General features: G+C 31.9%; 1 protein-coding gene across 2 annotated transcripts in view; it reads left to right on the top strand.

The window, feature by feature from the left end:
* LOC134686936 (glutathionyl-hydroquinone reductase YqjG-like) overlaps positions 1–14,393 on the top strand; it is a 25,746-nt gene extending 11,353 nt beyond the window's left edge. Inside the window, exons 1-8 of one of the 2 annotated variants that reach the window (XM_063546791.1) lie at positions 3,343–3,585; positions 4,980–5,158; positions 6,683–6,755; positions 7,409–7,607; positions 8,398–8,491; positions 9,456–9,572; positions 10,971–11,087; positions 12,051–14,393. In XM_063546791.1, the coding sequence (XP_063402861.1) occupies positions 3,501–3,585; positions 4,980–5,158; positions 6,683–6,755; positions 7,409–7,607; positions 8,398–8,491; positions 9,456–9,572; positions 10,971–11,087; positions 12,051–12,146 (960 nt within the window). In that variant the 5' untranslated portion in view covers positions 3,343–3,500 and the 3' untranslated portion in view covers positions 12,147–14,393. Of the gene's footprint in view, positions 1–3,342; positions 3,586–4,979; positions 5,159–6,682; positions 6,756–7,408; positions 7,608–8,397; positions 8,492–9,455; positions 9,573–10,970; positions 11,088–12,050 lie in introns of those variants that run through there. The other variant, XM_063546792.1, reaches the window with a different exon arrangement.

Below are 14,393 nucleotides of genomic sequence, written 5' to 3'. Positions count from 1 at the left end.
TTGTAATGGTAATACTAATTGAACTGCGGAGCTTCTTTTCTTTCGTGCGTCTTATCTTGGAGTTAACTACTAACTGTAAACTGTTGTTGGTATTGTCTTTTTTGACGAATTAGATTTGCGTTGAATTTGAAAATCTTATAGTCTGTCGTTCAACAAAGTTATGAGACTTTAAACAGACAATTTTGACACAATATATTTATATATATATACAGTCCGCCAAAAGTTACGCACCACCTATTTTTATTGCAAAGATTTTTTTTCAAATTTAAAAAATCAATTATTCCACGAAAAAAAGAAAACAATCATATAGCAATTTTGCTAATGTATACCATAAACAAACCAGAAATGTAATTTTAGTCAATTATGAAGGTTCTATGCATGTAGATTTTCCGTTCATAGAAATAGTGTAAATTACACAATTCAGAAACAGAATTTAAGTTTCACTGTGATTTTATTTTTTTACAACAATTGCTCACCCAATATTATTAAAATTTTCTACACATGAGCTTTGGTATGTTCGGCAAAATTAATGCCAATATTTGAGTCAATAGCATGTGTAACAACCTCACTTCCGGTACAGTTTCAAAACACGACGTATCATTCTCGGTGAAAGCCTTCAAGCTTTAGTTTATGAAAATCTGTTGCATTAAACAACAAATACCACTTTTAAATCGACAAAATATTGTGAAGGTGGATCTCTGTGATTGAGATTTTCGCCAATGGCATCTCAGAAATGTTCCATGGGGTTTATGTATGGGGACGTGGAAGGCTAAAAAACAGTGTAAATGGCTTGTTGCTCTTTGGACTCGATTAAAATCCTTGCCCTATGTGTTCTAGCGTTGGCGTTCATGTACAAGGGTCTTGGCAATGTAGACGCAAGTGGGGGATTATTAAAATGAGGGTTTACAATGTTTTAAGGCACCAAATCTCTATATGTCTGTCCGTTTATGTTACCCTGCAGAATATGCGTACCCAGCTTATAAGGGTATAAGAAGCGACCCCGTACTGGAACACCACCAGCACTGAATGCAGTCCTTGTGCTAACATTGTTTTTGGGCATAGGCCGTTTTGTTTCCCACGAAGTTCGTATTATGGCGTCTACTGGCAGTAAAAGAAACTGACTACCATCTGAACAATGAGTGTTTTCTCTGCTTCTTATGTTCAAGCATAGATAGTCATTATCCAGTTAAAACCTGACGGTAGAGTGCCTACCTGTAAGTACAGGTCTCTATACAACAAGACTTGCTCTTCGGTTGTCTTTGAGAAGTCGACTTACCAATGTACGAACACTAACACGACCACACGGAGAAACAGTGTATTTGTAAACGCTCAGATGACCTTTGGTAAGAGGTTGCTTGACTGCTTTATCGGAGTTAAATCTTTTTGGTCGCAATGGATTTTCTTAGGGTATGTTGAAGGTAATTCATAACACCAAACATATATATTTTTTTCGCAGTAGTTATAAAAATATTGCCAGTTATTTTTCGGTGGTGCTTAACTTTTGGCGGACTGTATATATTGTGTCAAAATTGTTTGATTTCCATATTCAAATTAATATATATTTATATATATATATATTAATTTGAATATGGAAATCATGATGCATGTTTTCTTTCCCTGCAATGTTACTAAGTTGTTATTAAACGAAAACATAGTTCAGATCTCCTCCCAATATTTCGAGGGGTATCGTAAGTGGTTGACGTAGCTGTTTTTATATATTTATTATTTTGTTTTATCGTTACTTGACAAACACGTTTTTTGACAATTTTCTAAAAGACATATGAAACGAGTGACAGTTTAAAAATTATGTTTATTCAATGTTTGAACCAATGTATGTATTCATCATAAACTTAAGTCTTCTGTGTACGATTTTATCATTTTTTTACTCAAACATATCGTATAATCGTCATTTTTTTCTCTCTGGTTAACGGTGTCTGTTATGATGTGAAATACGGCGGCTAATTATTTGTCGTATTTTGAAGCCGAAATTTATTGATTGTCACCTTATATATGCTTGAAATAAACAATCAACAAAGAAGCATGGATATTGAGCACTTATATAACATGTACAATCAGATAATTGTTTATTTCAAGGAGAGATCCATGCGCATTGTGATCACCTGATTTTTACGAGACGGGTCACAGTTATATGTATTTTAAGTGTTGGTGTATATGCATATATTGAGAATTGTGAGATGAGCACTCAGGAACTTGTTTATATGTGTCCCTAACTCGAATAGACACGACATTATGAAGCATTGTCAACAAATTTAGGTGGTTTCTTTTGCCATCTTTGATTGTAAATAACGGAGAACTGATCTCTTCTGGACAGATATCTCATTTTTCTAGATTTTCTTCCAAATTAGCAAATCCGGGTCTTTTATAACTGACTATGCGGTGTGGGTTTTACGCACTGCTGAAGTTCGTTCGACCTACTATATAATATGTTTTAAAGTTTTATGTCATTTGGTCTCTTGTGGATAGTTGTCTCATAAGCATTCATACCACATCGTGAAGGGAACAATTACATGACATAGATATGAAAATAGCTGGATATATGTGATTGATTTTTATATTTTTTATCTATTTATTTTCTCCTGGAAATGCCGTATGGTTGTTTTTTTTCATTTTGATAAAAATTGGGGGGAATTTTTTGCGAAATCGTAAGGAATGGTAAAAAACACAGGCACTTGTCTCAGAAAAAAATAATAAAATATATAGGAAAAAAAATTTGTGAGACAAGTGCCTGTGTAAAAAAACTAAACGCTGATCAAGAAAAGCCATATTGAAACATATTGAAACGTGGCTGAAAGAGATCGACAACGACACCTGTCAGACGGATTAAGTCAATTAAAATATTACAATACATATATTTTATAAGTGCGGTTAAATCATTTGAAATGTAGAGCTCAAGTTCATTAAAACACCGTTTAAGGAGATTTTTGTTAAAAATCGCATTTTCGGTAATTTGCTGATCTCACTGACAATGACAAAGGTATATATATATATACTTAACCCATCAACACCAACACAAGTGAATAAACTAGGATGATCCTTTATAAAAAAAAAAGTCAATGGAACTGAGGCAGGGGACCCTTCAATATTTACCTGAATTTGTGTATATATATTGAGTTACAAAATGTACTTAGTTATTGTCTTTATTTGTTTTTGTTGTTGTTATATCATGTCACAAACTGTAAAGTTTATATGGAAATAAAACTTTGAATTTGAATTTGAATTTGGTAATAGGGCCAGCATTTAGTTCTTTAAATATCATGTTTATATTCTTAATATTGTTCACGGTTTCACAAAATTGTTGCAGTTAATTCCCTTTGTATACTCATTCCCAATAAAGTCTCAATTGAATCGTCGTTACATTGCAAAAAAAAATAAGCTTATGAATGCCAGAATTTAGAACGTTAATAAGTGTTATTCTGGTTATATATATAAAGATTAGAGTACAATTAGCTTTGTAGTTGTAAAGTGATTTAACACTAGCGATGTCTAAAAAAAATCTTCAATCTGTGATGGATAAAAAGGGAGCTTTTGTTAGGAGCGAATCAAAATTCCGGAATTTCATAACAGGTAAGGTTGAAAAACTAGGCTATGTTTACTTTCGTCTGACTGTTTGATACGGTCCACTCGTTTACACTATGTATTTGTGAGCAGAAATTAGTTATCTCTTTATTCATGGTATTGTGCGTACCAATACATAAAATTCAATCAAGTTGTTATTTTAGATCACAATATTGACAAGGACAACATCACACATATTTTAACAAAATTATTTTAGTTTGCACCCCGCATTGTTCATGTTGTTGAAATGAAAATAAGGATATCAAATCCGTATAAGTTATAAAACATACAATAAAGAAAATATCTAAAATAGATAAATTGCTAATATCCGGACAGAAAACAAAAATACAAATATGAATGATTTTATATCACAAAAACTCTCTGAAGGTGCATACACACCTATGAACCTACCATTGCAGGATATGTATTTTACTTCAATCAAAATATCATCAACAATTGAAACTGCCACCCCCCCCCCCCCCCCCAAAAAAAACCTCATTGAATTTGATTCACTTTTGTACAATGGAAAAGAACCGATAAACATGGATATTGAAAAGATTATCTCTATATATAAAACAACAACAAAAATATGATGTGTGGCCTTTTCCAAAAATAAATGAATTTACATAATCCTTTAAAAGGTTTGTTTACTCACAATTTTATACATATATTGTATATTGTTACTCTTGAATTATATGACAGTCTTGTACAGTTGTATTATATACTTATTATAAAGTTATTCTTTGGTAGATTTTATAACATTATCATTTCTTTATATTCTTCACGCTGGAGCCCGCGCATTGGTGGTCTTGTGCTGTTTTCTGCTCTATGGTCGGGTTGTTGCTCTGGGTTGATTGTGGCTTAATATCTTAAAATGAAGTTGATTATATTCCGATTGATATTTACTCTTCGTTATAAAACAATTATGATCAATTATTGTAATGAATTACGTTACTTTTTATTATTTGTGAAGCCTTTAATTTGAATGTATGCAAATTTTTATGTTTTGTAATCTGTATTCTTTGGTAGCCTGTAAAACATTATCATTGTTTACCTTCTTCCAGCTGATGTTCGCCCATTGGTTGCCTTGTGCTTAAAAATATCTTTATCTTTATCTTTTTATGATCAATACATACATGTCACACACGTGGCCAATAGTTTCTGCCCTTTGCCGCTTTTTTAATATCCTGGATCTGCATCTGATTCAGAAGTCAGTATATTATCAGATTCGAAATAATTATTTGCATCGATGACATGGAAGTTTGTTGTCCCGTCTTTAATTCTTTGACTAATGATATATAATTCACCATTAGTATCTTTTTAATTCCCCTCCCCTCCCCCCTTTTTCCACACATAAACACATATACGTGATTGTAATATCTTTCCATTATTTTTGTTTGAAGCGGACGGATCCTCTGGGTTTCCAGCAGAAGCTAATCGATATCACTTATACGTATCACTTGCCTGTCCATGGGCACACCGTGCGCTCATTGTGCGGAGTATTAAAGGATTAGAAGATATCATCTCCTGTACAGTTGTTGATTGGTTCATGACAGATAAAGGATGGAACTTTACTGACAAGGTAGTTCTCATTACATGCTGTTTAAGAAACATCACTAACCTGGAACTATGCTTATTTTTTTTAGGAGTCTGCTAATTTTTTGATTTAAATTAAAGAATTATTAAAAAGAAAACAAAATCTTCGACTCTTTTGTACGAACTCGGACTTGGATGAAATTATCGAAAACATACAAAAATAGTATTATGCCAAAATGCAATAAATACGGGTATTTTCCATCGAATGAATTTAAATTATAGCGATAGTATCATAATGCATATATCATCTATAATACTAAAATTACGAGGTCCAATTTGTCAGCCGTCATCACGTAAAAACGACGAATCAAAGAATTCAACTTTATATATAACTAATATAGTACAAATGTGTAGATTAAAAATTACACCACTCCAGGCCCTTTTGTTTTCCACGTAATTAATATTGCCAATAATTAAGAAGTTCCGGGTCGAGTCCGATACCGATACCAATAGTATATTCACCTGTTACCTATCACCTTATCTGTAAGTTCCGCATCTGACTGGCGCACCAACAAACGGTGTATTCAGGATTAATATAATCACAGGGTTGACACTACTAAATTGTCAACTACCTATTGTAGTATTTTAATCAGTAAGACTTTCTAAGATAACAATACGAATACTAAAAATCTGGACTAAAAATAAGGCGTATAGGTACAGTTTTCAATTTGTTAGCGGGCATGACGTAAAACAGCGAATCAAAGAATTCAACTTTATTTATAACTAATATAGGACAATGCTGTTGATTAAAAAATACTCCATTCCAGGACCTTTTGTTTTCCAAATAATTAATATTACCAATAATTGATAAGTTCCAGTTCGACGGGTTCAAACAGAAAGATTTGAAAGCAGAGAAAACTGTGTATCTTATAATCGGCATGAATTTACCAGATGACAATACTAATACTAAAATAAGGCTTGCGCATAGTTATATACTTTAAATCAGTCACGAACCCGCGATATCACGGGTGTGTTCTAGTAATATTGATGTTGTCAAAATTTAAAATCGGCGTTGGGCGTGATTATATACATTTGTTAAACTCTTTCAGAAAGAATAATATACAAAATAGAATGTTCAATAATTTTCAGTTGTGTTACTCATATCTTTGCATTTTTTTCATCTCTTTTTGTATATTTTTTTCTATTTATTTGAGCATTCCTTGATCATAGATGAATGTATATTTTCGATTTTTACGCATTCGACTTCTCTTGAAAATATACTTGAAATATGGGGAACTATGGATCCCGAAACAACTTTACTAGAAATCGAGAGTTGCATGGATTAATATATACATGTTCGGCTGTGCTATTCAAAATATAGCCGCTCGTCTCTATCACAAAAAAAGACGAGATTTGATGGGACGGTTATGGCGAGGATCACCAAAACCACCAGTAAAACAAATGAACAAACACTATTAAATGGAAGATGAAAATAGTATTTCTAGCAGTCACTGTTGAATACTCATTTAAGTGCAGTTCTGATTTAAATGACATGTTTTATATCTTTCAGAAGGACAAATGTACTTTAGATACTCTGAATGGAAAAGAATATCTTCGACAAGTTTATGAAATAGCTGATCCCAGTAAGTCCTTAATGGTGCATGTTTGTTTTTCTATTTATCTGCTAGTCAATAAATAGTTGATCCATTTTTAGAACAGTAAATAAACTTTTAAGATAAACTTAAATTTGTATAGGCGGAGCTAGCGCTATAACGGTGAATCTCAAGCGGACTCCTAATTGCGCTGAAAAAAGAGCAAATGATATAGCTGTACTTCAAATGAAATATATATATTTAATATTCTACTTAAAATCTGGTGCTTTCGCCGTAACTCGTGGATATAAAAATATAAAGTAGTTAGAAACAATTTGTGTAAAGTGAGTTGACCTTGGCCTTGGAATATTCTTCTTTTGTTTATCACCTTTTATATAATTTTAAGGGATTTGGTATATGTGATCATAGATTTATTTTAGTAATACTCACCAACAGTATATATTTTGGCTTTTTTAAAAGATGAGATATCGATACTTTTTTTTATTCAAATCCTAAATAGAACCAAGATGTCAAAATATTTAAGTACAGTCTATGACAAAGTGATTTCAGGAAAGCTTAGAATCACTGAAATCCAACGCCAAAAAATACGATACTCTTAAAATATTTGATTTAATACGTGCATGAAGATCAAATTTGTTTATAATAATAAAAAAAGAGGTAATGTTTCATTTAATATGTCATAGATTACGATGGACGAACAACAGTACCTCTGCTTTGGGATAAAACAAAGAAAACAGTTGTCAACAACGAATCCAGCGAAATCATACGAATGTTAAATTCTGAATTTAATACATTCTGTCCAACAAAAGACCAATCATCTATTGACTTGTATCCACAGAAACTACGATCTAAAATTGATGACGTTAATGCCTGGATTTATACGTAAGTTTTTTTTTTTTTTTTTTTTTTTTTTTTTATATTGTGAACATTTAATATAATTATTAGTTTTTACCTGTGACTATAATAAAGTATTGAATATGTAATTTTAAATTTCAATTGTGGAGTATTAATTAAACCACTTCAAAATTTCTATTTATAATTATATGATTACTAATAACATGTGTATTAGAACGTGCACATTTAATTTACATCTGGTTTCTACATAGTTCTGGTTTCAAATAAGCTGCTATATATTGACGGCAGATTTCTGTAAAATCGGTTTCATTTCGGGGCCTTTTATAGCTGACTATTGGATATGGCCTGTAATTCAGTGGTTGTCATTTGTTTATGTGTTACATATTTGTTTTTCGTTCATTTTTTTACATAAATAAGGCCGTTAGTTTTCTCGTTTGAATTGTTTTACATTGTCTTATCGGGGCCTTTTATAGCTGACTATGCGGTATGGGCTTTGCTCATTGTCGAAGGCCGTACGGTGACCTATAGTTGTTAATGTTTGTGTCATTTTGGTATTTTGTGGATAGTTGTCTCATTGGCAATCATACCACATCTTTTTTTTTTATATTTGCTCATTGTTGAAGTATAGTTTTTAATGTCTGTGTCATTTGGTCTCTTGTGAAGAGTTTTCTCATTGGCAATCATACCATATATCCTTTTTTATTTTCAATCAAAGCTATAGTTTTGCTCGATAATATGATTTTGTTTAGGTTACTCACTGTTAAAATTTACTATCTAAAAATGACACCATTGCCGAATTCAGCATATTTAATTTCAGAGAGATAAACAATGGCGTATATAAATCAGGATTTGCCCGAACCCAAGAGGCATATGATATTGCTGTTACGGCTCTATTTAAAGCACTAGATCGTGTGAGTATTTTGAATTATACAACAAATTTTAGAAATACTCACCGCACACGTCTGATATAAACATGGTCTTTATTTACTAGTCCCAAGTCAGGAGCCTGTAATTCAGTGGTTACCGTTTTTTATGCTGTGTTACATATTTGTTTTTCGTTAAATTTTTGTTCTTTAAATAGGCCGTTCTGTTGTCTCTCTTGAACTGTTTTACATTTGTGATTTCGGGGCCTTTTATAGCTGACTATGCGCTATTGGCCTTCCTCATTGTTGAAGGCCGAACGGTGACATTTTGTTGTTTATTTTTGTGTCTTTCGGTCTCTTGTGAAGAGTTGTCTTATACCATATCTTCTTTTTTTATAGTAGAATAACAACACAGGACAAAATTTCCTAGAAAGCGCTACATTGATCAGTGACAAACGACAGAATCACTGTTACATGAAAACAATATGGAGTTACAATGTTTATACGTGCTAACAAATTGTGAAGATCAGTCCAAAAATACTTTATTTAGCAATATAAAGAAAAAAAACTTTATCTGGCTTATATAGAAAAAACTGTATCTGGATTTTTTTCCTAGAGAGTCTATATTTTGAATATTAGTTTTTATCAAGTAACACTAGATTAATATTAATACTACAGATGATATCATAACAATAGATTTAACTTATATATACTGTAAGAGTCATAGTATTTAGTTTTTGTTTATTTGCTTATTTCACCATTTTGACCATCAGTCCGAAAACAAAGTTTAATTTGATTTCTCCTGCGTGATCCCTGCCATTCAAGGACAGCAATGATTTTATTTACCACTGGTGTCTACGTGATGATCGAAACTGCAATTACGATCAACCCAATATGGCTGACACAAATTCAGCGGAATTTTATGAGGCCGATTTCTCCACTTAAACAGCTTATTTTCAGATTTGTATTATGTCAAAATAAATCTTGATATGATTTTATCATGTATTTAAAGGTTGAAGGTATACTTTCAAAGAGCAGATATTTAGTTGGTGACCAGTTAACTGAGGCAGACGTACGGCTATTTCCTACTTTAGTTAGGTTTGACGCTGTTTATCACGGTCATTTCAAGGTATGTTTAGACAACTACTATAGAAAGTTGGACATCAAGTTTAAAAGAGGGACGAAAGATACCAGAGGGACAGTCAAACTAATGGATCGAAAACAAACTGACAACGCCATGGCAAAAAAAAAAACAGACAAATAATAGTACAGAAGACACACCATAGAAAATTAAAGACGAATTATAATATATAGAGCTGCTGTCTATAGCATAACTAGTATCTAGAGTTTCCGATATTAACGTTCTCGTATTATTTAAGTAGAGTGCATTTAAATGTTAAAACTTATTAAATATATCAGAATTAAGTACGACATACGTCCGTCTGTTTATCTAAGCTAAGTAGAAGCATGAGTTTAGATATCGAATTGTTTGTTATGTGAAATTTCGACCTATAACAGACCTGGAAAGAATGTCAATTTTAGCAATAAAGTCTAATTTACATTATTGATATTTCGAATAAAAGAAAAAAAGTCATCTTAACAAAATTTCAGAATTGCAAAAACGCTGTCGCAATGCTGTTCTTAACATGCAAAATATTATGAGTTGCACAGTGTAACGAATTTATCTTATAGACTGCTGGTATATTAACATTTGCCATTTAAACTAGTAGCCTATCAAAGTGATCAAGTCCTCAATATTAAAAAATCTACTGCCATTTGTCTATTCAAAAACAAATGCTAACAATAACCGTGTGTTAGCTTTTATAAATATGTTTTCAGCGTTTATTTTCACTCGTTCATCATCAATTTCTTTTAAAATAAAACACGCCCACAAACCCCATATTAAATTCACAGAGATTCCACGTGTTTGCTTTAAACCAATGATATTCCTAGAAATGTATATATCGATATCGAGTTATTTACTTTAGAAGTGTTAACTTTAGGTGATTTGTATAAATATGTAACATTGTATGTGAATATTTTACCCATAATTTTACTCCTCATCAATCAACTACACTTTTATCTTGTTTCCATGTTTTCGGCAAGATATATGTTGAGTGAACTATTTTTTAGATGACTGTGTTATGCAAGTAGTATAATGTTTATTTAAGAATTGAATGCTTCTTTTTGTAAATTTATTGGGTGGTAAAAGCGTTGACCGAAGTACATTTTGTATGAAACGCGGAAGCGCTTCATTCTAAAAATGTACGCACGGTCAACGCTTTTACAACCCTATAAAGTTTCAAAAAGAAGTATTCAATACTTATAATTACATTTTTTAAGCTAAATTCATGAAAACACGATTTTTATCCAGTTTTATTTAATTCACCTGTGCACTTTTTTGTGGGACCTCGTGTCATCATGCATGATAAATGTTATTGTCTGATGCAATTGTTTACGGAATAAGATGTTAGCCAATCAGAATAACGTATTATAATGAAACTTACATCTAATGTAATTATTGTAGTGTAATAAGAAAAAAATAATTGACTACCCAAATATGTGGAAGTACACAAGAGATATATACCAGACACATGGTGTTTCACAAACGGTCGATATGCATCACATTACGTGGCATTATATGGTGAGTTGATTGTCATTTAAACAAATAACAGACACATGGTGTTTCACAAACGGTCGATATGCATCACATAACTTGGCATTATATGGTGAGTTAATTGTCATTTAAACAAATACCAGACACGTGGTGTGTCACAGACGGTCGATATGCACCACATTACGTGGCATTATATGGTGAGTTGATTGTCATTTAAACAAATGTGAACGGAATGACTAGTGTTTACCACAGTAAATCGAACTAGAGAAACGCATCCTCTTGAATTCTTTGGTGTTGACTGGTGGACTAAGCTAAAACAAAATACACGAAGCGAGGTTCAAACAGAATGTTTTCCTGAACTCGATAGAACATTTCTTAATGAAAAACCATCAAACTTTTAAATTTTGTATAAATCATAGAAATGCGCAAACAAAATTAAATCCATACATACTAGTCTAATGAATTTTAGCTACACTTTTGAAATTAGTAAACGGAAATATAAAAGAAGTTTGAAAGGAAATATGTTTGAGTTATAAATACATACGAGATGAAACATTCTATTTATATGAAGTAAACAATACAATATAAAAAAGAAGATGTGGTATGATTGACAATTAGACAACTACCCACAAAAAGATCAAAATGACACAAACATTAACAACTATAGGTCACCGTAAGGCCTTCAACAATGAGCAAAGCCTATACCGCATAGTCAGCTATAAAAGGCCCCGATAAGACAATGTAAAACAATTCAAACGAGAAAAATTACGGCCTTATTTATGTAAAAAAATGAAGGAAAAACAAATATTTAACACATAAACAAACGACAACCACTGAATTATAGGCTCCTGACTTGGGACAGGCACATGCATAAATAATGTGGCGGGGTAAAACATGTTAGCGGGACTGTGTGTTATAATTTGCTATTTATACGAATTTGTGATTTCAATTTAACCAATAAAATAATTTTATTTATTTTGACAATTTCAGTATAGCCATGAGAGTATTAACCCCTACAGAATAGTCTCGATTGGTCCAGACCTTGATTTCAATGAACCACACGGAAGAGAAAAAATGAAGAGTTAAGCAATCAGAAAGATCATTAACATTATTGTCAATATTTCATAAAACATGAGAAGAATGAAACCATGCAATTATTTATATTTAAAACCATTTAAGTTTCATAGACCTACCCAGTAATTACTTATTATTTTCAATCATGTTTCACTTCATATTTTTTTTTATCTGAACTGAAGAATGGTAAAATGTGGCTTAAATGTGCAATACGTACGATATGTTTTAAATTTACAGTCTTCCCTGCCTTGTGGAAGGTTAAAATAAACTTATTATAGATATCAGGACTAAAATAAGTATATACACCAGACGTGCGTGTCGTCTACAAAAGACTCATCAGTGACGCTCGAATCCAACAAGGTTAAAAAGGCCAAATAAAGTACGAAGTTGAAGAGCATTAAGAGGGGGGAAATAGATAAACTACTGTTTATATAATATCGTATTGATAAGAGCAAGAACAAATAAGATAAGCAATAGTTATTAATGGAATCAAATGATATTTACTTAAATAAACAAGTAAGACCTGTGATACAGACCTGTTTGTTAACACAACTACATTCACTTCAAACACTGTCACGCACAATACCACAGAAGGTCATTCTAATATTATACTCCTCATGGTGCATAGCAAGATTTTACCAAATATGAATCTTGAAAGCATACATTTAGTTTATTTTCACTTTAAGGAACAATGTAAGCCATTCAAAGTTCACTTAATTTACGTTTCTATTTACATTACACATAGTTTAAACGAACACAATTTAACTTTTAATTCTGTAGTCTTTGACACCCCATTGACAAACATCAGCAGCCAAAGTCTTGCAAGTGCTTAGATAGGATGACTATTCATTATAATTATAATCTAGCTATACTACCAAAATAACGAGGTACAATTTGTAAGTCAGTATGACATAAAACGACGAATCAAATATTTCATCTATTTATAACTAATGTGGAACAACATTTGCGTTGTTTAAAAATTACATCATTTCAGGCCCTTTTGTTATCCACATAATCAATAATACCAAAAATTAATAAGTTGAGGGTTGATTCCGATACCAATACCAACATGACCAATACAATATGTAGTTTCCGGTTATAGGTGACACTGTAGCATTTCCTTGCTTATAGCAATCTCCCATACAGACAGAGTTGTCGTCCTTTCCTCCTCAAAGATTGAGGAGGAAAGGACGACAACTCTGTCTGTATGTGAAATTGGTCCCATAGGGGATAATGATAGCTTTTTTGGAATTTTCACCAATTTCTTACACTGCGAAAAATGCTACATTCACAGTTAACTCAAGTACTTTCATTTTACTTTTCGGAAATGAATTTGAATGTGTATCATGACGGTTTACTTTTTTGGCTATTTTTAAAACCTAAGACCACTTGTGCTTTTAGGACTTTTATCCAGCAGTGAAAACAAAATTTAAAAAAATCCAAATAATTCATTTTTATCTGTATGTAAAATTATTTCATATTTTTCTGCACCTGATTCATTCCTCAGTTTGGGTAAGTATGCTCAGTTGATACTGTATTATTTTTCAATCACACTGTTCAGATGTATATATTGACTTAGTTAGGGTACACAAAAGAGCAACCTAAATTCTGGAATGCAAATACTACCGTTCCACCTTAACCAAGACAATACAAACTTGAAATCAGTCATGACACCTATCATGCATAGACGTTTTATTTTGAAATTTATTACAATAAAGAATACTAGTCTACACAAGTGTTCTTACCAAAACAAATGAAAGTTTACACCCCTACCCCAGCTGGCAGGTTTTCACTTTTTTTCCATCTTACCATTTTTACTAAAAAAGTGAACAAAACCCAAAATATGTGATGTTACAAATCAACACAAAAGTCAAACATGGTGATTCAGAATGATTTATTGGATTACCAACTCTATTTAACGTTAATCTGACTGAAAGAAACAGTTTAAGCACCAAATCATGAAAAATGATATTAAAGTCCATTCCACATTTTAGAGCATGCCTTACATTACTGAAGCCATTTCCGGATTATGAAGGAAACACAACAAAAATCTTTAGATGGCAGTTAACTATTATTCTAACATCATTTTAACAGTACATGTACTAGAATATATCTCTAAGTTGACGTTGTGTGTAATTCTCATGTATGTGTTAAGTGAAATTATGTCCCCTTACACATTGTTACATAATCAATTTACCTTTATTGTGCATTTCATTAGCAGAAAATCAAAACAATTAATAACATTTGCATGGAAAATGA

The sequence above is a fragment of the Mytilus trossulus genome, chromosome 10, assembly GCF_036588685.1.
Source record: "Mytilus trossulus isolate FHL-02 chromosome 10, PNRI_Mtr1.1.1.hap1, whole genome shotgun sequence".
Lineage (NCBI taxonomy): Eukaryota > Metazoa > Mollusca > Bivalvia > Mytilida > Mytilidae > Mytilus > Mytilus trossulus.
The sequence above is the reverse complement of the archived record's forward strand: the minus strand, read 5'-3'. Positions and strand labels throughout refer to the sequence as shown.